Source organism: Hippocampus guttulatus, chromosome 9 (assembly GCF_054856545.1).
Source record: "Hippocampus guttulatus isolate MCC_2025c chromosome 9, RoL_Hgut_1.0, whole genome shotgun sequence".
In the NCBI taxonomy this organism is placed as follows: Eukaryota; Metazoa; Chordata; class Actinopteri; order Syngnathiformes; family Syngnathidae; genus Hippocampus; species Hippocampus guttulatus.
This window is the reverse complement of record NC_141269.1, coordinates 15,198,352-15,219,404: the sequence shown is the minus strand read 5'-3', so window position 1 is coordinate 15,219,404 and position 21,053 is coordinate 15,198,352. Positions and strand designations below refer to the sequence as shown.

General features: G+C 41.1%; 3 protein-coding genes across 10 annotated transcripts in view; 2 read left to right on the top strand and 1 right to left on the bottom strand.

The window, feature by feature from the left end:
* Positions 1 to 73: 73 nt before the first annotated feature.
* ntan1 (N-terminal asparagine amidase) lies at positions 74 to 3,243 on the bottom strand. Of its 3 annotated transcripts, none has more exons than XM_086121119.1 (10): positions 3,048 to 3,243; positions 2,522 to 2,624; positions 2,097 to 2,162; positions 1,908 to 2,016; positions 1,769 to 1,842; positions 1,635 to 1,685; positions 1,497 to 1,550; positions 1,318 to 1,415; positions 649 to 762; positions 74 to 551 (listed from the first exon to the last, which is right to left on the bottom strand). In XM_086121119.1, exons 1-10 carry the CDS (start codon positions 3,126 to 3,128, stop codon positions 372 to 374), a joined length of 930 nt encoding a protein of 309 aa, XP_085977245.1. In that variant the 5' UTR covers positions 3,129 to 3,243; the 3' UTR covers positions 74 to 371. The 3 variants fall into 3 exon arrangements, with proteins under 3 accessions (XP_085977245.1, XP_085977246.1, XP_085977244.1); XM_086121120.1 differs by having other exon boundaries at positions 1,635 to 1,688; positions 2,522 to 2,552; XM_086121118.1 differs by having other exon boundaries at positions 1,635 to 1,688; positions 3,048 to 3,242.
* A 180-nt stretch (positions 3,244 to 3,423) lies between these two features.
* Positions 3,424 to 15,131, top strand: LOC147200525 (putative ATP-dependent RNA helicase DDX17). 2 transcript variants are annotated; one of them, XM_086120835.1, is made up of 14 exons: positions 3,424 to 3,696; positions 4,471 to 4,633; positions 4,888 to 4,984; positions 5,099 to 5,232; positions 5,428 to 5,493; positions 6,642 to 6,783; positions 7,148 to 7,308; positions 7,405 to 7,577; positions 8,060 to 8,170; positions 8,641 to 8,702; positions 8,791 to 8,850; positions 11,863 to 12,096; positions 13,010 to 13,098; positions 13,179 to 13,406. In XM_086120835.1, exons 1-14 carry the CDS (start codon positions 3,644 to 3,646, stop codon positions 13,260 to 13,262), a joined length of 1,629 nt encoding a protein of 542 aa, XP_085976961.1. In that variant the 5' UTR covers positions 3,424 to 3,643; the 3' UTR covers positions 13,263 to 13,406. The 2 variants fall into 2 exon arrangements, with proteins under 2 accessions (XP_085976961.1, XP_085976960.1); XM_086120834.1 differs by having other exon boundaries at positions 13,010 to 15,131.
* A 442-nt stretch (positions 15,132 to 15,573) lies between these two features.
* The window catches only part of micall1a (MICAL-like 1a), a 16,891-nt gene continuing 11,411 nt past the window's right edge, over positions 15,574 to 21,053 (top strand). For 2 of the 5 annotated variants that reach the window (XM_086120831.1, XM_086120828.1), the window contains exons 1-2: positions 15,574 to 16,397; positions 20,580 to 20,628. In XM_086120831.1, the coding sequence (XP_085976957.1) occupies positions 16,252 to 16,397; positions 20,580 to 20,628 (195 nt within the window). In that variant the 5' untranslated portion in view covers positions 15,574 to 16,251. Of the gene's footprint in view, positions 16,398 to 20,171; positions 20,258 to 20,579; positions 20,629 to 21,053 lie in introns of all 5 variants that reach the window. The other 3 variants (XM_086120830.1, XM_086120832.1, XM_086120833.1) reach the window with 3 other exon arrangements.

The window sequence follows — 21,053 nt, the reverse complement described above, 5'->3', positions numbered from 1 at the left end:
ATTTACTACATCTCGACAGTGTGTGTAATTTTGCTATCATGTCCTGAGGTTTTGTTAAATCAATCTGCACTCATCCGTAAAATAATTTTATTGATTGCAATAAAGACAATAAGGTTTCACAAATAATGTAATTACACTAATGAGGCATAGTGAGACATTGATCTGACACAGAAGGAGACGGAAGGTGCAGGTTTTCCATCAGCTCGCATGAGTGGAAACATAATCTACCTTCTGCAGACAATTACAAAATGCAGTTTGTGTCTGATTCTCTACTGGGCCAGCCAGATGAGTTATTATAGCCGTTCAATAGACTTAAGGTAGAGTTTAAGACACAATGAGATAGCAGATGGTGAATGGATGGTCATTGAGAATCAAGAATCAAGTTGAGAGGCAAACCTCTCCCAGTCTCCATTTTCAGACCTGTGGTAGAGCTGCGGCTGACCGCCAGGGAAGAGGCGGTCAGAGTTTGGGTGCTTTAGGAGGAACTGGATGGTGGATTTGATGTGGTGGACAAAGTGCGGTGGCTCAGCCTTTGGTGATGTGGACAAGTACTAATTGGGACACACAAATTCAGAATTTAATATACACTGCAAAGCAACCCGCACACCTTGAATTGCTAATCATAAGAGCCGTTTCGAGATCATTTACCTGTAAAATGACGGCATCGTCTTGTGACAACCAAAAGGCAATTTCCATATTAGGTGACCACTTCCAAGGGCCGACTTCTACAAGTCCTCGACTAGAGTCATAAATGTCAACCATCTGTACAAGAATAAAAACCTGATTCAGTCGATCTTGGGAGAAAAATAGTGGTTTCATTTTCTCAAACAAACACATGGAACATGTGGACCCCTGCCCAATTTTCTTCATTGTAAATTACAACTATTCACCAATCTCGACAACTATAAATAATTTTAGCATATTCATTATAGCTGAATTGTGTTATAGTGACTCACTGCACAATTTTGTTAAGTTTTATAGGGTTGTTCATTGTCATTAGTGACAGTTTTGCAGCAGACGAACCACAAATAAAACAGATGATGCTCTGCTTTTTGAGCAACCTTCTGGAATTGCTCGATAAAATGTGCTTCATATCTAAAGAAGCAACTGAATTGGTAACAATGTTTTTTCATCAATTGCATTTCATTTTGAATACCTCTGGACATCGCATTTGATGCTTTTTAGTGCAATTTAAGGCCTTCATTTTTGCAAAATACATTTAATGACTTCATGCTTTTCAGTAGCACGTGGAAACCCTGCAAAAGGTTTCTTGATGGTTTATTAGTTTACACATCATAATTGGTGTGTTGGAGGTACCTGTCCCCCTGTGAAGGTGCGTGCTGACCGCAGGTCCTCTGCTGGGCCTTTATAAGGAAAAGTAGCAGGGAACACTTTGCCTGTCTTAACGTTTACACCTTAAAAACATAAAAATAAAGGAAAATGAAGTAGCAGCGTGCACTTAGAACAGCATAATTTCTTGGGCAGCATTCACATACCAACACCATAAACTGCAGGTTTATGAACAGCATTGACGACTACATCATTCATTTCTGGGGAGAAAAGGAGCAGAGAAGAATGGATTCAACAGGAATTATGACATTTGTAAACAAGATGTAGTGTTCACATTAGGTCACCTGTGATGCAACATGTTTGCAGATGGATATCATCTTTCAGTTGCTGGAAAGCTGCTGGAAAATGAAAAGTTAAATTCAGCATACTTATTTTCTCATTTAGCAGGGCAACTTAAGGTCAGGGAATTAGACAATACCCAGTATCTTAAGGCTGAGTTCATGGGATGTCATTGCCTCATCCTTAAATCCACCAACAAGATGCAGTTCAAGTCTACTTGGAGGGATGAGGAGGTTCAGTAAATGCATTGTGAATTGTACTGCCTGTTTGCTTCATACCTGCCCTCATTACAGCAGGCACTCAGTGATGTGACTGACTTGATTAGAAGGGGGACTTCAGCAAAAGTGTTGGAACCATCACAGTGTGCAAGGCAAACAGCTCCACTTCCTGACAATGAGAAACATGATTTAAACTTGGATGCAGGCTGAAAAGGGACACAAGTGAGAAAACCAGAAAACAAGTTTCACCTGTATGCCGTAACACAACCAAATGGCAGGTGGTGGCATCGTCAGACCCAATCACTGAAACATTATCTGGCAAGGTATATAAGACACAGGTGTTAAGGTAGAGTCTAGCATTTCAGCTGCTATCATGGTGTCAGGCTCACAGAACACGTCCAATTACACACATTGACAAAAGGGTTTGTCCCCCTGTTAATGGGGGGAAAAAATGAAACTCAACCAATGATTCCAATAGAATAATTTTTTTTAAAAATCATGAAACAGGTCTACACAAAAATGTTTTTTTTTTTACCGTAGTCATGTTTTAAGTCCATTTACTTTCAGTGCGATCAATATGTTTTCATGGCTTGCTTTTATCAGTCTCTGGAAGAAACATTTATAAATAATGTTGTTTTCTAAAACAATTTTAAGAGTAACAGTTTTCCCCTTACTATCTGCCGGTGTCGTTGCAGCAAACTCTCTCTGTTGGACGTACAGGAGACACTTGGGGTCAACATTACTGATCGGCTGAGAACGAAAGGCTTTAGCATTTTCCTGTTACAAGAACAAATATTTAGAGGTAAGGTAGTCAGAATTTTTGAACATTTGACAAAGTACATTACACTAGGGAGCTCGAGTTCACTTTAGCCCTAGTTATGATGCAAGGTACAGTACAAATAACACAGACCAGAAAGACAAATTACCCAAGTAATATAAATCAGTAAATATCCTTGATTTTTCCCCCCATGATTTTATCATCTTATATCATCTCAACCACATTTAAAACAATTTAGTTAATGCGCAAAATACTGTATGTCACTGATCATCAGTGACATACGATGAATGCAAATGTTTTAAAATCTTGCTGGGATAAGAGACATCAAATTATATATCAGTACAGGTAATCGTCTACCAAAAAAGTCGAGGTTATTATTGCTTGGTGATGACAGCTATTTTAGCCAAACTGTGGAGACCAACCTGTAAATTTGGATATTTGTCGAAGAGTTCTCCGGTCGAAGTTATCCGCTCGACTCGTATGTTTTGAATTAGCAAAGGCATGTCCCTAAAATCGATGGATTGACATACTGGTACTTTAATAACGAGCGACTACATCGCTTGATGTCTAAAATAACTGTTGGGCCCGATAACTTCCTTTTTACCCGGAAAGACTCTTCTTCTACGCGGAAATTAATGTCTGAGAGTTAACCCCTACAGTGACACCTCTCCCTTGTGAAACGAAACAACAAATTATATTCAGCATTATCACTACGTACATTTTGTCACGCAGCAATTCACCAAAATCTCGAGATACGCTGCATGACCAGTTGACATTACGCCTCAGAAGAGGGCGGGGATAATTGCGTATAGATAAGTTGCGTTTAGCCTGTGTTACGTGACGCGTCAAAACCTAGACAAATTTTAATCGTAATTTTGGTCACAAAGTGTATTATTTGTGTGCCAAATTAGTCTCACGTGTTTACTGGTCGACAAGCGTGCTTCTGTGCTAAATTACGGCGCAAAGACTTGTCGAAAAGACTAACGAGCCAAAGTTCCACGCACTTGTTTTTGGAACGATGAGGCGGGGTTCTTCTTATGACTACAGAGACAGGGATCGTGGACGAGACAGGTATTTTAATATCTTAAAATCTGGTACAGTATTGATATCATGTATGAAATGTTTTATTACGCCAATTGCATTGCTGGAACTTGGAACAGATCCCGTAGTTGTGTCGAAGTTTCAAGTTTACTTCAATAAATTCAGTTGCAAGGCTCGCAGTCTTCGGTGTTGTTGATCTTTTTTTAGGGTGGGGGGTGTCTCGGGCGTAGATCGTTTAAAGTTCAACTAATCTGAATATTGTATATTATCGAGAAACACACTCACACACAAGATGACTTTTTTTTTTTTTAGATGAAATGCCGTTTAACTTAATGCAAAACGTAATCATTCAGTGGGGAAAACTCTTTTTGGGGACAGAAAAACGTGTAGTAATAATCGTCAATTTGTTTAATGACATTTTTTCAAGTCATTATCCTTGAGCCTCTGCTAAATGCACTCAGGCCTGGAAAGTGGAAACTTGTGTTCTTTTCGCAAATATTTGTAGTCTAATGTTGAGACCTTTAACTACTGACACCTGCTGGCGCGAAACGCAACTGCAATATTGAATAGATTAAAAATAACTTTACGAGTGATTTAAGATTATGATTTAAGACATTACTCGTGTAATCATCGTTTTTCCCTATGCTAATAATATAATTTTGTACAGTCAAATCCAGAAAATTCAGCTTTTGAAAATTGTTTAAAGTAAAAACTGTTTGCAAAATCACCCAAAATGATGTGACGTTGTCGCTGCATGCTGTATGACTGATTCTACAGTCCGACTCATATGTTATAACCTCATAGGCCTCGTTCTGGACCAATTGGGAGTCGCAGTTTTGGCCCCCCGCCCATGAAGATTGGGAATTTAGGCGACCGTCTCCGCAAGAAGAAGTGGAATCTGGATGAGCTGCCGAAATTTGAGAAGAACTTCTACACTGAGCACCCAGAAGTCCAACGTTTGACTCAGGTACATACCTTTTCGTTGGATTGAATTCAGCATCATCTTTCTGCCCTTATTTGCTTTGTTGAAATGACATGTGATAGTTGGCTAAAAACTCAGTCTTGTACCATACCACTCTATTTAAAACAACAAAGTTGAAGCAAAGTGCTGTTTAAGTTTAAGGACAGAGTAAACAAATAACACATAAAAACATAAATCAAACTTAGTGTCACATGAGCAGTCACTATTGTGTAATTCACATCCTGTTTTTACACCTCTAGTATGAAATTGAAGAGTTTCGTAGCAAGAAAGAGATCACCATCAAAGGCTCTCACTGTCCAAAACCTGTAATCACTTTTCAACAGGCACAGTTTCCACGTGAGTACACCAGCTGTAAACTGCGTGTTACATCAGCAAAACATGTCAGCTTTATTGCTTATAAACCAAAGGAGTTGGTCCAGTAACACTTATTTTTCCCCCTCCCTGCATTAGAATATGTGATGGACGTGCTCATGCAGCAGAACTTCACGGAGCCCACACCGATTCAGGCTCAGGGCTTCCCTCTGGCTCTGAGTGGCAAGGACATGGTGGGGATAGCGCAGACTGGCTCTGGAAAGACTCTCGCTGTAAGAATGTCTGCAACCATTGTTTTTGTTTACTAATTAATACACGATGCTAATCATAAATATAAATAATTCAATATTGTTGTCAACTCAACTGCATTTCTCAAACATTTTCAGACAACTGCTGAATTTCAACGTGTGCTTGATTTCATGTAGTTCCTGACACTGCACTTGCCTCTCTTTTTCTCTTGTCTCTAGTATCTTCTTCCATCAATTGTGCACATTAATCATCAGCCCTATCTTGAGAGAGGAGATGGTCCTATTGTAAGTTCATGTGCTTCGTGTGTTGCTTTGTTTTTGCGAAATGAATACAGTGGACCTCACAGATAAGATAAGATAAGATAAGAAAACCTTTATTAGTCTCGCAATGGAGAAATTCCCAATTCACAGCAGCAAAGTTATGAAAGGAAGAAGTAGAACAACAAAATATAGGAGCTGCTGGAAAGGCAGATCAAACATAATCCATCATAACAGGCTGTTTCTCTATATGAATGTCATTTTCCCCATATGAAATAATGAAAATACTGAAGAATTCATCTAATTTCTACTGCTAATCCTCTTCAGGATTGCGGGTGAGCTGGAACCTTTCCCCGCTGACTTTTTGGCAAGGGTATTCACTGTAAATTGGTCACAAAGTCAAGGGCATTCATAATATAACCAAATTATAATGAAATAAAAATATGATAATATAGGAACGTGCTAAAATGGTTATAGCTGTTCATATTGTTGGCAAAATGTATCTTTGAGGAATACTGCTTTCTCGATCCATTTTTACTTAGAATGCATATGAATGAAAATTGTCAACCTTTTTACAGTCCCGCTAATATTTTACAATCTGTGATGCAAAATGAAGGCTCAGTACTTGACCCTCTCCGTTGAAAGCATTGTTTCTGTCTGACAACTATTTTCACTGTCACACTTGAAGTTGGCTCTGATGTCATCACCCATCTGATTATCTGATTACAAGACAAGATGCCGCATTACTGTATAGAAGTAGCAGTATGCACAGTTGCCACGATAGCTCGCGTCCCTGGCTCGTGTAAAAGGCCAAGGCAGCTTATTACCGGGTCTTCTGTTACGACTGTCATGTGGCTAATTTGCACACTCTTTCGTAAGACACCCAGGTTTTAATTCTGTTGTGGTCTTTACCATGCATTTTCCTCTTCGTTTTAGCATCACCGTTACCTTTGAAAGGGTAAACACACACAAGGCCAAAACATATTTCAAAAAGCACATAAAGACAATACCGTTACTATGGTGTGTAATTTTTGCTCGGGCTTTGTGTTTTTGTTCAACATTGGCAGCACATTTTAAACTTTGTCCACTTCAACACCGTTTGACTTTTGAGGGATCCGCTGTGCTTCTTTTTTGTTGTCAGGCAGTTTCTAACTAAGTCTCTCCCCCTAAAATAGTGTTTGGTCCTTGCCCCGACCAGAGAGCTGGCCCAGCAGGTTCAGCAAGTGGCTTCTGAGTATGGCAAGTCTTCCAGAATCAAAAGCACCTGCGTCTATGGTGGAGCACCCAAAGGACTGCAGATTCGAGAGCTAGAGAGGGGTGGGTATGCTGTGAGAGGACAATGGCTGCGCCATGCAAGAAGTTTGTAATTAACCTTTCAGTTAATGATGTTTGGCGACTTTGAAAAACAATGCATCTTTATTTCTGTCGCGCTTTCACAACAGCTGCAACTGTAACAAAGCGCTCTGAAAACATTTAACATGAAATAACAGTACAACTGAACACATCACATAAAACATTGACAATAATACAGTCGTAACAACAGAACGATATCAAAAAGTTCAGCTCATTCATGACTCCCTTTTCATTATGATTTGCATGTTGAACTCCATGCCTTTTTTCATCCCACGTGGAGTGTGTGTCCTTTCTTTGCTTTTAGTTTTTGTTTGCGTTCTTCTTTTAGGTGTTGAAATCTGCATTGCCACGCCTGGTCGCCTGATTGACTTCTTAGAGTCAGGGAAGACTAACCTGTGCCGCTGCACCTACCTTGTGCTTGACGAAGCTGATCGTATGCTGGACATGGGATTTGAACCACAGATCCGCAAGATAGTTGAACAAATCAGGGTAGGAGAAAGACTGCTGTAATGGGCGGATTTGATATGATTACCGGTAAGTTACAAGTCTTACTCATCTTTCATCTTCCTCTGTTCTGCATCCAAGCCTGACAGACAAACACTTATGTGGAGTGCAACTTGGCCCAAAGATGTCCGTCAACTCGCTGAAGACTTTTTGAGGGACTACATCCAGATTAACGTTGGAGCCCTTGAGCTCAGTGCCAACCATAACATCCTGCAAATTGTTGATGTCTGCATGGACAGCGAAAAGGACCACAAGTAAGGAAGTGGGGAAAATCTATGGCTATGCCATTGCGTTGACCTTTTCACCCTCCTTTTAAGGCCAGCCTTGATTCTATCGGTTAACTCAGAGTTTTGAGGTTGGGACGGGGTTTTTTTCAGCGTCTTCCGTAGTCCAAAGATGCTGCACTTTTGCAAAAGATCCACAGTGTCAACAGTAAATTGTTAATGGAACAGGTTTGCATTGTTGGACAATGAGCAAAAAAGTCTGTTTAAAAATGTTTAACTGCTGGGGAGAAGCAGTGCTGTTTCCGCAACTCATAGCATTTTTTTTTTCCAAATGAGGAAGCCCTTTTAAAAATGTTTCAAATTTTGTCTGCTAGCAGAAGAAATTATGCAAATACCCTAAGCCCGGGCCTCTCACTCATTAGTCTGCTGCCCTTGTGACTCGATGCCTGATCAGTGGAGGAAAATAGATGGATGGATAATATAGCTTCTTTCCCTACCTGTGTGTACTGTAGACTTGTGCAGCTTATGGAGGAGATTATGGCAGAAAAGGAGAACAAAACCATCATCTTTGTGGAGACCAAGAAACGCTGTGATGAGCTAACGAGAAGGATGCGACGGGATGGGTGAGCAATATTACTGCTCGTTTGACAATTTACCGTGATGATGTCAAACGCAGAATTCCCAGGGGCTGGAACGGTCTCTAAAGCACTGAATGTATGAATTTGGAAATAATACCGGCGGCATGGTAGACTGGTTAGCACGTACGCCTCACAGTGCAAAGGTCAGGGGGTTCGATTCCGGCTCCGTCCTTCAAGTGTGGGGCTTGCATGTTCTCCCCGTCCTTGCCTGTGTGGGTTTTCTCCAGGTTGTAAATTATGGTGTTTCACTGTGACTGTCCAAGTTCATGCGTTTTATTTTTATTTGCCAAATGACTGAAATAGGTATTTCTTTTTAAGGTCTTAGCGATCTAAGCCATTAAAAAAGAATAATAATTTTATGACAAAGCCTTACATTAAACTTGAGGAAACCTGTAGGAACCCTGCAAGTCTATCATCCTGCTAGGCGACTGTACTGATGCTGTTTTCTATACTAGGTGGCCAGCCATGTGTATCCACGGAGACAAGAGCCAGCCAGAAAGAGACTGGGTGCTCACAGGTTGAACAAACACATCATCAGTTATTATTAGACCTCATCTGGCAGTTGCTGGTGAGTTGGCTCACAAATTGTTTCTCAATTTCGACAGAATTCCGAAGTGGGAAAGCTCCCATCCTGATTGCCACAGATGTTGCCTCTCGCGGTCTGGGTATGTCTTCTCACATTTACAAATCATTTCTCACCTCTATTGTTGTCTTAGAATTGACTTGAATTCACCCGCACACGAGGCTGTTAGACAAATTAATTATCTAAGGTCCCTCCCCAGCCACTCACTTCCCTCACCCCACTTCACCCCCGTGAGTGTGATCACTAGGTAAATAAGCAGTGGAATAGAGTGGCAGATCGAACAAGAGTTACAGTATTGTATTGCCGTTGATCAGTGCCTCAACTCTGTGAATTTCTCTCCTATTAAAAGTCTAGAGTTGTTTTCTTTTTTTGTCGATGGATTCCTCTTTATTGAAGAATGAGCATGCGAATTTCAATGATTGATAGGCATCACAAGGAGGTTCGCAACGTGTTAGAGCCTGACATCTTAAGGGCTCTCCAGTGTCCATTATGGAGATTGCTGGCTTTCTGGTCCACTGGTCTGTTTCTTGTTGCTATAGCTACAAAGCATCCTTTAAGCGGGGCTCTTTGGCACACGGCCTGAACGCAATGGAGTGTCTATGTTGGGCAGACACGCCAAAGCGCTAAACATGACTCACTCATACATAGTGTATGTGTGTGGTGTCGAGGACAGGTACTGCATGTACAAATGTGAAATGACAAACGGGAAGAAAATGATGTGGTGATCTTTGTTGACATAACAATATGTGTGAGAAGGGGGGAATAAGTGAAGGGTTTCTGACTTGCCAAAATTCCCATTATTATATTTTTCTTCCTTTTTGTCCCCTCTTCTCCTCTTAGGATTTGGCAGCGTGCGGCAGCTATAACAGTCTGCGCCGCTGCTGTCGCTGCACGCTCAGTCCCGTTAAAAGTAAATGTTTGTCTAGTTTTGTGGGGTTAAAGCCCCTGTTACTCCCATGGGTAACATAGAGCCCCTTCCCCAGCCCGATACTGTCTGTGTGTGAATCCAACGAGCCTGTCATTGGAGCCGCCGGAGGTGCCTGTTTGTCTGCTGTGCGACCCGTCCCCCAAAAAAAGCAGACAGACAGTGAGCGTTTAGATGGGCTCGTCTGGATCCAGTCCTGGGGCCGCGAGGAGGGTCCTGCAATGTGGCGAGAGAGCAACAGAACCTGCGTTAGTGTTGCTTGAGGTTTAGCGGTTCTGCTCCCGTCTGACGTTGCTGGTGTGTGCAGAAGGTGAGGGAAGAATCCGGTCTCCCTCACCCTCAGCCCCTCCCTCTGAACCAGGACTGATCACCACACAAAGGGGGTAAGTACTGCACCGCCCCTTTCTCTTAACCCCACCATGAGCGACATACAGCTACCTCCATCCATCTTCTGTAGTCTTTGAATCAATACTTGAACTAAGTTTAGCTATTGTTTGTTTGATAAAATGGTCTCTCGGTTACAATGGAGGGGAGACTTCTTGATCAGACTCAGCAGTGCGGTCAGAGCCCTATGTACTCTGTAATGAGAAACAGACAATTTGTGTTCACACAGATTGGCCAGTGCTGGGAAGTTAGTGTCTTGTAGGTGAAAATCAAAGTTGAATTTATTGCTAGTGTTTCACTTCAAGGCAACAATAGGCGATAATAGTTGTTTTATTGCACTCGGGGCTCCCCCGACTGTTGTGTATTCAGTGTATTTATGTTGTTACAGCTCCTGTGGTTGACCCAGAAATGAACTGTGAACATGTATTCATTTGTGAAGTTACGAAGCTAAAGAAACATAATCTACAGTGCCATGAAAAAGTATTTCCCCCCCCTTCTAAAATCGTGATGGGTTTTATTTTGCAGTTTCCAGTTTCCCCACTAAGATCAACCAAAAAAAATTAAGACAACCTCAATAAACATTAAATGCAGCTTTGAAATGGTGATTTGATTCATTAAGGGAATAAAATATTCAAAGGTTCCTGACCCGATGTGAAATAGTACTTTGACCCCGCCCCGACCCCTACTTGTTAAATCATGAATTTACAGTGCCTTATCACATTTTTCAGTTCATTCTCACTGACGGCACTTAATCCTGATTACTTCCAGACCCATCCAATCAAGAAATCATCTAAATAGAACCTGTCTGACAACATGAAGTCGGCCAAAAGCTCTCAAAAGGCTGCAACAAAATGTCAAAGTCAGACTGTTGCTGGGTGGCCCAACCAGTTATTAGATTTGGGTGGCAATTACTTCTTCGCATAGGGCCATATAGGTTTTGATTTTTTTTCTTCCCTTAAATCATTAACTACCATTGACTACTACAGAAGCCAACGGTCCATTGTTTTTACCCATAATTTTCATAATATAAACCTTCAGTTAAAAACTGCATTTTGTGTTTACATGTGTTGTCTTTGAGTAACATTTAAATCTGTTTGATATGCCAAAAAAATCTGCACATGCTACACAGTATCAAGTGTTATCATTTCTAAAAATAGGCACACAACAGTAACATTATTCCTAGCTGGTGCACTAGACATGATAGTTATCCTATTCTCATTACAACCATACTCAGTGATTTGACAGTTCTGTTTTAATTTTAACATATTTAAATTATTATTGTATCCCAGTGGGGGTCGGTGCAGCATTACAAGCACTGCCTCTCCTTCACAAGTAAAGATAAAGCCACTTGCTTGAAGATTATGGTCAAAAAACAGATAACAGCAACAAAGAACAACATACACATTTGCCATTGGGTGTTGATTGTGGGCAAAGAAGCAAGAGTTCGGTGTATGTATCTTGTAAACTTATTCTGAACACTACCGTATATTCAGTCTCAAAAATATTTGGCGAATTGTCAGCAAGATATCATCTGGATACAGTGTGCTATGTCCATGAATGATTTCTAGATTTTAAATCACTGTACACTCACTGAGGGGAAACTCTATTAAAGGAGACACGAGTGAAAGTAATTTCTGTCTTGTTTTGCAAGAAGTGAGTTCATCAACAACAATCATCTAAATCTGATGCAAAATATCCACAAATGTGTCATCATCATCATCTTTTGAATGCAGCAAAAATATTCTGATATCTGCCAATTTCTAAAACATTTTTTTTATTCAAAAGATGTTGAAGATATCAAGTTCGTCATCAACTTTGACTATCCAAACTCCTCTGAAGATTACGTCCACCGTATTGGACGGACAGCCCGCAGTACCAACAAGGGCACTGCCTACACCTTCTTCACTCCTGGTAATGCACGGCAGGCCGGTGACCTTGTCCGAGTTCTGCAGGAGGCAAATCAGGCTATCAACCCTAAACTGCTTCAGATGGTGGATTCGGGCCACGGAAGAGGAAGTGGTAAATATAAACCTTTTGGTTTGGAGAAACATTTGTGGTGCAGCGTTTCCCAAAGTGCACATATTACAAAAGAAAAATCTGACAACCCCCCACCAAACAAAATATCAAGAAAGTGCACACATACAGTATTTGCCCTCTTCCTGATTTGTGTTCTGTGTTGCTGTGTTTTTTGCATACTTACTACAGACAAAGATTTCAGTTCATCACACCAATTTTAATATGACACGGTAACTACCCAAGGAAATACAAAATGTTGTTTCTAAGTGCCAATTTAATTTATTTAGGCAACTAACTCTCCCGATGTGAAGAAGTAATTGCCCCTGAAATTAATAATGGGTTGTGCCATCATTGGCAGCAATAACTGAAATCAAGCATTTGCCATAATTGGTGATGAGTCTGTCACATCGCTGTGCAGGATTTTAATTTTTTTTTGTGCCTTAACACAGAAATCAAGATGTGGGCAAAAACGATTTCAGAGCACTGTAGGTTACTTTTATACCCTTTGCCTGGTGGAAGAATATATATTTGTTCTGCCTTTCACGATATGTCACTGGTCTGAACACATATATGTTATTTGGAGTTAATGATTTTCAGACCAATAAAAGGAAATTTGAGAACGATCCTTGGCACATTGGTGGGGAACCATTGTTTGAGTGAGTAGTAACGAGAGGGGCAGGGGGAAACAACATAATAATTATGTTAGATGTTAAAATTCGGTTGAGTTTGTGCAATGGATATTTGTCGTGAAGCAAAATGAAAACTACTTGGCTGTGACCAACTGTTGATTTAATTTCGACTAATTTGCTGTCGGTGGCACATAAACAGATTTTCCTCCCAATTCTGAGATTGGGGGTTTGAATCTGCGCTCCTGTCTTCCACTGTGGTTTTTGCATGCTCCTGTTTTTGCTCACAGGTGGCAGAATGCGTTACCGTGGCAGCAGCTCCAACAATCCCAATACGATGTACCAGGATGAGTGTCAACGTCGCATGCGTCCTGCGGAGGCAAGCAGCAGCAGCAGAGACAGCCGCTCTGGCTACGGCCGCACCGACCGCAATGATGACACCCCCTCATCATCCTACAGCGACCGGAACAGAGATCGGAGCAGGAATGGCCACAGTTCGGATCAGTACCAGGGCTACAGTGGCAGCTGCACCTCCGACCCTAGTGGAGGCCCGTCTGCTACGGGTGGAGGGATGGATCACTCGAGTCATCTTCAGGGTCAGTTTGCCCAGCCTCTTCCTCCATCTGTGCCGCCAGCTGGGCCACAGCCTCTCATGTCTCAGCAGTATGTGCCACCACAGCCCCCATTAATGGGCTTCGTGGGGCAACCGCCTTACCAGTTTCATCCCCCTCCTTCTGACCCTTCTCCCCATTAATAGTAATATCCATCCATTTTCGAGAATGCTTGTTCAGGGTCACAGGTGAGAAATGGGGTGCACCATGGACTGGTTTCGAGCCAATCGTTGTAGTAGTAAAATGATTGGGACTATTTGTTTGAAGTTTGTATTAAGCTACTCCGAGACCTCAGTGAAATCTAAAAAAACATATCTACACCACTCTATGCAGTTTGTACCACTTTTATTCAGTAAACATAAACTGCAATAACGTGTCTAATAGAGTCGTTGCAGGAATTGGCGTCATCCCGTGTATTTTCCTGGTCTGGTTCAACATGGTTGTCAATGAACTAGCTGGTACATTGATCTCAAAGCTCGGGGCAAATAGTCCTTCATGGTTTTTTTTCTGAAGTAGTTTTAATTCCTTTCGGTATTTTGTACCATTTTAACTTTTGGTCAGATTCTGTGGCTACCCAATTTTCTTAGTCTCGACTAAAACGTCATGGACAAAAAGAAATGTTTCCACAATGGTGAGTGAGGTTTGTATATCCAGCACCATGCCAGATTTGAATGGTCTTAAAAGAACATAGGGATAGGGCGCTGGGATGGTGACCATTCTATGTATGCCATGAATTAAAACCTTTATGCACACGCACGAGGGTGGGGGTCTATTAAGCTTTATTTAGCCATGGTGGAGGTTTGCCCTCTGCTGAGAGTACAGTTCTAGTTCAAATGAATTTGGCTCAGAGTACACTTAAAAAGGAAAAATATCTTAAAATCTCAGGTATGATTTTTGCTCTAGTTATATTTTCTGTTGAAAAAGATGTCATATTTGCAAGCACTTCCTGTTGTATGGAGTTTCTCGCCCATCCCCCAAAAATATTTTGGTCTGTAGATGTTGAACAGTCATCTCCAACCACAGGGCTGCAGCCTAGAGAGATCTTACGAACATTCCATTAATGTCTCTCACGTCTTACCAAAGTTGATACACTACTTATTCGCAGCATTTACAACATTTTATTTTTATATCTACTTTTGTGTGTGGGTATATGTGCAACAGAGAGTACATTTTAATGTTTGGTTTTTGTTTTTAACTCGTCAATCAAATATGACATTCAAACCTGGCTGTGTTGTGTACATAGTTATTATGGACTCTGTCATCCCTATCTTAAGTCACGCCTGTACTTATTATGTCTTTGATCAGTGTATTCCACTTTAATCATCTATTTTTGTAGCCTTCATCATTTATATATCATGATGATTTGATACAAGCTCTGCACACACTGTTGTGTTTTCACTCTTTAGGGATAACTGGAATTCTGCTCTTGTTGGGCCTCACAATAGTAGGACTGTTTGGGTTTGGGACAATGTCCAGGTGAGGTCAGTATTATCTGCCTGTGAAATGTTTGGATGTAAAATTTGGTATAAAATTGTAAAAAAAAAATGTACTTGTGCCTGTGCAATATTTGAATGACAATTTTTGTGAATTTTCTTGTGAAATGTTACAAAAGATGGTCTAAAACCTAATAATGTGATGATCGCAGTCACATATTAGGACTCAACAAATACAGAAATTCAGACCTTTAATGTGACAGTTTTAAGTTTTGCACAATGGTTTGCAATTAAGTAACAATTTATGTGGAAATTGTTGGACGGATGCAAATGGTTAAATTGCTTACTCTTCAGGTTCACTTTCGCGTAACTCACAAAAACATTTGACGTGTGCGTTTGTAAAGGAAGCAGATTCATTTCAGACTGTTCTAAGACAAACACCTTACTACGGATGACAGTGAATTATAGTGTCGTGTTTTAAAGGATTTAAGTTTAATTGTAACTTTGTACGAGTCTAATTATTTTATTTTTGATTTATTGTAGAATGCAGCTGCTCACACTTGCTTTCTAGGTTAGCCATCAATCATTTCCGATAAAGCCACACTGGAAAGCAACAAATTAGGAATTACTGCATCAGTAGTACGTCATTTTGATATGTTTATAGATGTGCATGTTATTTACTTTCTGATACGCGACTGAATGATTTCCTCTTCCGGAGGGGGCCCTGCCATCTTTCGGGAACCGTTCCCAAGCGGGAGGTTTTGATCTCGCGTGGTTTTGTAATATCGCGTGAATGACCAATGGGCGTCTTGTTTCTCCGTAGCGCCCCCGGTGGGGTGCGGTGCGGAATCAAACAGCGTGACATTGTGTAGGTTAAGGGTTGCCAACGCTGCAATCCAAGCAAGCGAGGATGGACTGGCATCGGCAGCAAGCTTCTGTGGCGATTTTTAACAACGTTTCTTTGCAATAACAATGGACTTTTCTTTTCAGTCAACGCGATAATCGCCGCTGCGGGAGACGGTGGAAAAACAGAAAAAAGCGTGTTGCGGTCCGCAGCTCGAACAGTGTGAGCAAACTTGTGAGCCCTGGTTGGATTGGAATTGAATGATCATTCCCCTGTTCTAATGCTGAATTGTGATTTTAAGGAAGCACAGTGAACTGTCTGGGACGCTGCTAGCCTGCTAGCAAAGTTGCCTGCTCTAAGAACTTTACTGCCGGTAAGCTTGGAGCTAGCAATTTGGCATATCAGCGGTGTTCTTCCATCTGTTTGTTCGGATGTAAGGTTCAGTGACGATATCATCATTGTCACCATGACCTCGGAGTTCAGATGATTTGGGAAGTACAATGCAATTTCTATTGACAAAAAGTTGGCAATTATTTGGCTCGTTAACGCAGCGTCGCATCGTTGGTTAAAAGTGACGTATCTCCACCTCCGTCCGCCTTTGGCGAAACTCTTCTGATGACTGACCCCAAGAACACTTCGGCACGATGATGGGATCTCTGAAGGCTCTCCAGGAGTGGTGTCGGATACAGTGTGAAAATTATCACAATGTGGAAATCAAGGACATGTCGACGTCCTTTCGGGACGGCTTGGCATTTTGTGCCATCATACATCGCTACAGGCCAGAGTTGATGTAAGTACACATTCCAGTGGTTGTGCAAATAAAATAGGACAGCATTTATTCAACCAGCCATTTGGCGCAGTTTGGAATTGTAATGATTCGGGAGTCCCATTCCTGAGAAATGTGGATTTCGTGAGCCAGAAGTCTGACTGCAAGCATGGGACTGGTGTGAAAACATGCAAAATACAAATACAGTTTAAGCCAGTAAAAATTGTGAAAGCTGATCAGTGTGAAGACATTTTGCACAAGTCTGCAATGAGATGACTTTTTTTCTTTGAAAACGATGGACAAAAAAAATGTAATCAAGTTCATTGTGAAGTAGGTCCCGAAAGTACTAGTCCCATTTGGTGTCATTGGTGGTTTTGGTTGTGTATGAGATTTTCTAATGTATGAATACACCTTTTTGAACAGCTATAAATGACAGTGATTTCTTTTGACAGCCTTTCAGGGCGGCTTAGTGTTTGGTGCCACCCTTCACTACAGGACAGTGTAAATGTAAAGTACTATACACACTCCTACCATTGTACAAATTGAATACAGTTGTGTGCATTCTATTAAACCACACATTTAGGGAAGTTTGGAATTGCTGTGAGGATTATTAGGGATGCTCAATACCACTTTTTTTCCAAAGCAACACCAGTATGAGTATACATAGTTTGAGTATTCACCAATACTATACTTATACCTGTAGTACATTTGATGTGTAAGATTTCATTTAACACAATGACAAAAAATTGTGAACAAAGACCTTTCTTTCCAACGCAGACATAGATTCGCTGATGAGTCAAACCGCCGCAGTCTAACGGCAACTACTGCCAAGGAGGACCTACTCAATGTCAGATTTTTTGGGCTGAAGTATTAGTGGCTGGTATCAGCAGCCCCCACGAAACTCGAAAACTATCAGTATCAGTATCGGCCCGTATTGGGCCGATACTGATACCTAGTAATGGTACTTGCCCAACCCAAATGATTATATATTAGTTGTAATTCTGAAATAGGATATGGAACCATCTGTGCCACATTTTTGCCATTGTTTTTGGAACTCTGAATATGTGTGTAACCGATCACCTGACACACCAACATGAACTGTAATACACATTGGTTGGAAGCTCAATGTGCTGTAATTAACCCAGCTTGACAAGCTTTGTGTTGCCCGGAACAACTCACCACTTTCTGCCTTCATAAACACACACAGACCCACATTAGATGGAATACAAAAACACGGTCAGTGTTGAGAGCTTTGTGATGGCTGGCCCTTTCCGCATCAGACGTGTCTGAGTTGTTGGAACAGAAGACGTGAAGGTGTGAGTCAGAGTGTTAAAGAGGACTCCATTCCATTAATAATCCCAGCCAGCCTAGTCAGCAGTCATGTGCTGTGAACTGGCTCATCTAAATGGAACGCGACCACCAATTAATGTGTTAGTCACACATTCAATTATTTGATTGCAAGTCGATCTGCTGTTACAGTATGTCCTCAGTATTCATTATTCAGCTGCAGTGAATACTAGACGTCAATTGGGGGTAAAATGTTGATTGCGGGCCGCAATGTGTAAAAATGCAGTACTATAATAATATGAAATAATTGTTTTATATAGATATGTATCTTGGCAGTGCAGTCCTGGAGGACAATGCGATGATGTGCCAGAAGTTGTCTCTATTTCTGTAAGCGGCGTTGTTGTGACTGTGCAAGATGATTCTTGAGTGACAGTCTCTGCTGCATTTGGTGTGTGTGTGTGTGTGTGTGTGTGGTGTGTGTGTGTGTGTGTGCGCGCGTGTGCGCGTGCGTGTGCGCACACGTGGTCGTCAAGGATGACGATGGGACACGGTCAACTTCTTTGATATGAAAAAGCTTTTCGGGTCAGCTGCCGGTATTTATCCATGTTTTCTCTAGTGGCGTTGCTTCCGAACGCAGGATCACCATCCCACAGCCCACACGTCCACTCACACTGTGTGCGACCAAGATCTGATCAAAACCATTCCTGCTATTTAGTGGCGATTTATGACTGAAATCATTCTTCGATACTGACTGAGGAGGTGCGCTAAGGCCTTTATTGATTTTTCAATAAAAAACACCCAAAACGTCTGTATACGTTTTGGCACTTTAACGATTGGGTTTGTGCAAGCATTATTTTTATGTTTTGGCATTAAATGTGTTAAAAAATACTGAGTTGGGGGGGAAAAAAAACTGGCCTTTTTCACCCAATACCATTTTTCTGAAAATTATTTAATCTGCTCCGATTTCTGATTACGTGATCAGATTGGGACAACTATAACGGTAATTACTCCACGTGTGCATTATCTGGTTACTTTCTTTACGTGGCAGCATTTAAGGTGAAAGGTGTTGCCTATGCAGCCCATTTACCAGTTGTTTTTGGTGTGTTGTATGAAATGAGTCCACAATAGTTCCTCACTGGTCTTCTATAGGGAAATATGAGGCGAAGGAAGTTTCTTCTGTGGTCCACAAAACGAGAAAACCGAGCAAACATCCCCCGGGTGACTAAGTCAATGAAATGGAAACTATCTGAACTCTGCAAGTAATGCAGTTTAGAAGAATTAAGTAGTCATCTTTTGAGCTCGGTCTCTTCCATTTGTGTCCCAGCATGGCTCCCTGTTTGCCCCCCCAACGTGTGTAATAGCTGCAGTCACCCAGACCGGCTCGCTCTGATCCAGACAGCCTGTCAGGGTAATCTGCAGCCGAGGCCTCTGCCTGTCAAACTGGATTTACTTCTCTAATATGGGGGGTGGCCATTATAGTGAGCTTCTGAAGCTACTATGTTCTCATGGAGTTACACAGTTGTGTTAAGATGTTTACACAAGTCATGGACATGAGTGTGATATTCTCTATTAGTTTGGGAGTTTTAAGGGTTTATTTTCCTAGGTGGAATGATCATAATCACACATTTGCAAATATTAAAGTTAACAAGAATTAAGTGTACGAGTTGAGGTTTATTTTGGGATTTTCAGTCATCCACACAGAATCAAAATCCGCTTAAAAATCTATACAAACATCCCCATTAATATCTGACAGGTCTCCTGGGAAGTGCAAAGAACAGCAAAAAATTTCATCACTATAGATATACAATATAGGATTATTTTGGGGCTGGAGCTCATGATCATTTCATAATCGATTGATCTGTTCTTATTTTGTCAATGAATGGGATTCAAAAAATGTTTCATTTCCATCCCTCTGTTAAAAACCTGGAGATTATTTCAAATTAATAGTGCAGAAAAATGCACAAACATTAATTGTGATTCATCTTCATGGCTTGGGCGATAAGCAATCAGAAAATAGGCAAATCTGTCGATTACTGTGAAACTCCTCTACAACGAAACCTACATGGGTGAAAATACCCCCTAACCCCCAGTGTGAAAAAATCTTAATGCATTAACACCATTTCCACTCGCCGCCTAAAATAAATTGGAATGAAGCGCAGTCATGGTGGATTGGTTTCATTATCCATCATCTGTGTGTTCAAAGACACTTTTCACTATGGGCCAAGTATGTAGAACACCTTGTGTGTTCTTCATACTTGGCCAATAAAGATGATTCTGATTCTCTTCCATTATCATGAACAGATTTGGCATCGTAACAGAATGTGAAAAAGACCCATCAAGACTAGCCTTTAAATTGATCAGTGATGCCGCTTGCTGTGTTTTTGTGCTTGTGAACAGTTTTGACTTGTGAACACAGGTCACTTGTGTGAGCTTGTCCTGGGGCGTTGGCCTTCCTGGGATTTCCACCTCGGTAGTCTCTGAAAGTCCTCTCACTGTTTTTTTTTTTTCCAGCTTAAGTGTTATTTAAACTTCTACACTCAACTCCATGGTCCAGGAACACTTCAGATATTTTCAACTTGAAAGCAGGATGTTTACTGGTGAGAGCCTGGCTTCCTAGCTCCTGGCCCTTTGTAATCATCATGGCACCACCGGCACTTTTTCCCTTTTGTCCTTTTTCTCAGCCTGGATCATTGCTGTGTAGTTTAGTTTTGCAGTATCACACGGTCACAGTTCCAAAGCTTAACTGCTTAGCAGGTCTGTCCATCATGCAGTTCAGACACCTTTATAGGAGGTTCTCAATAGAATGAGGTCACGAAATAGCCGCTGTAGTAATTTTTCTCTTGGTAAATTGCCCCAGTTATACTTTGTCTGACAAACTGATGTTTTTTTTTTTTTTTGTGTGTGTGTTGCTCGTTGCAGAGACTTTGACTCATTGTCTAAAGATGACGTCTATGAGAACAACCGACTGGTAAGTTAATTCCTTGTGTGAGGATGTTTGCTGTTAAGCCATACACTCTCCACCTCCAAGCAGAAAAAAAAAATCCTCAATTGCCTTGAGGAAAGGAGAGTATGGTGGTAGTAACTAGTGCATTCCATGAACATTTATCAAATGTCACAAGAAATGAGAAATTCCTTTGCAAGGGGTTTGGGGATTGGTCCATGTTATTTTCAGAGTGTCATTTCTGTTTCTGTGAAATGAACCAAAGCAACGTAGAAAAATTATTATAACCGTGCATCTCCACGTTACAGCCGTGGGGATATTTGCAAAGAAAGTGGTCACAGATGTATTTTTTTCAAAAACCTTTATTGGCCTTAAACATCAATAAACACTTAAAAAAAATCCCAAACTATGCCAATCACAGCAAGTTACACGGTGATGTCCCAGAGCCTCTC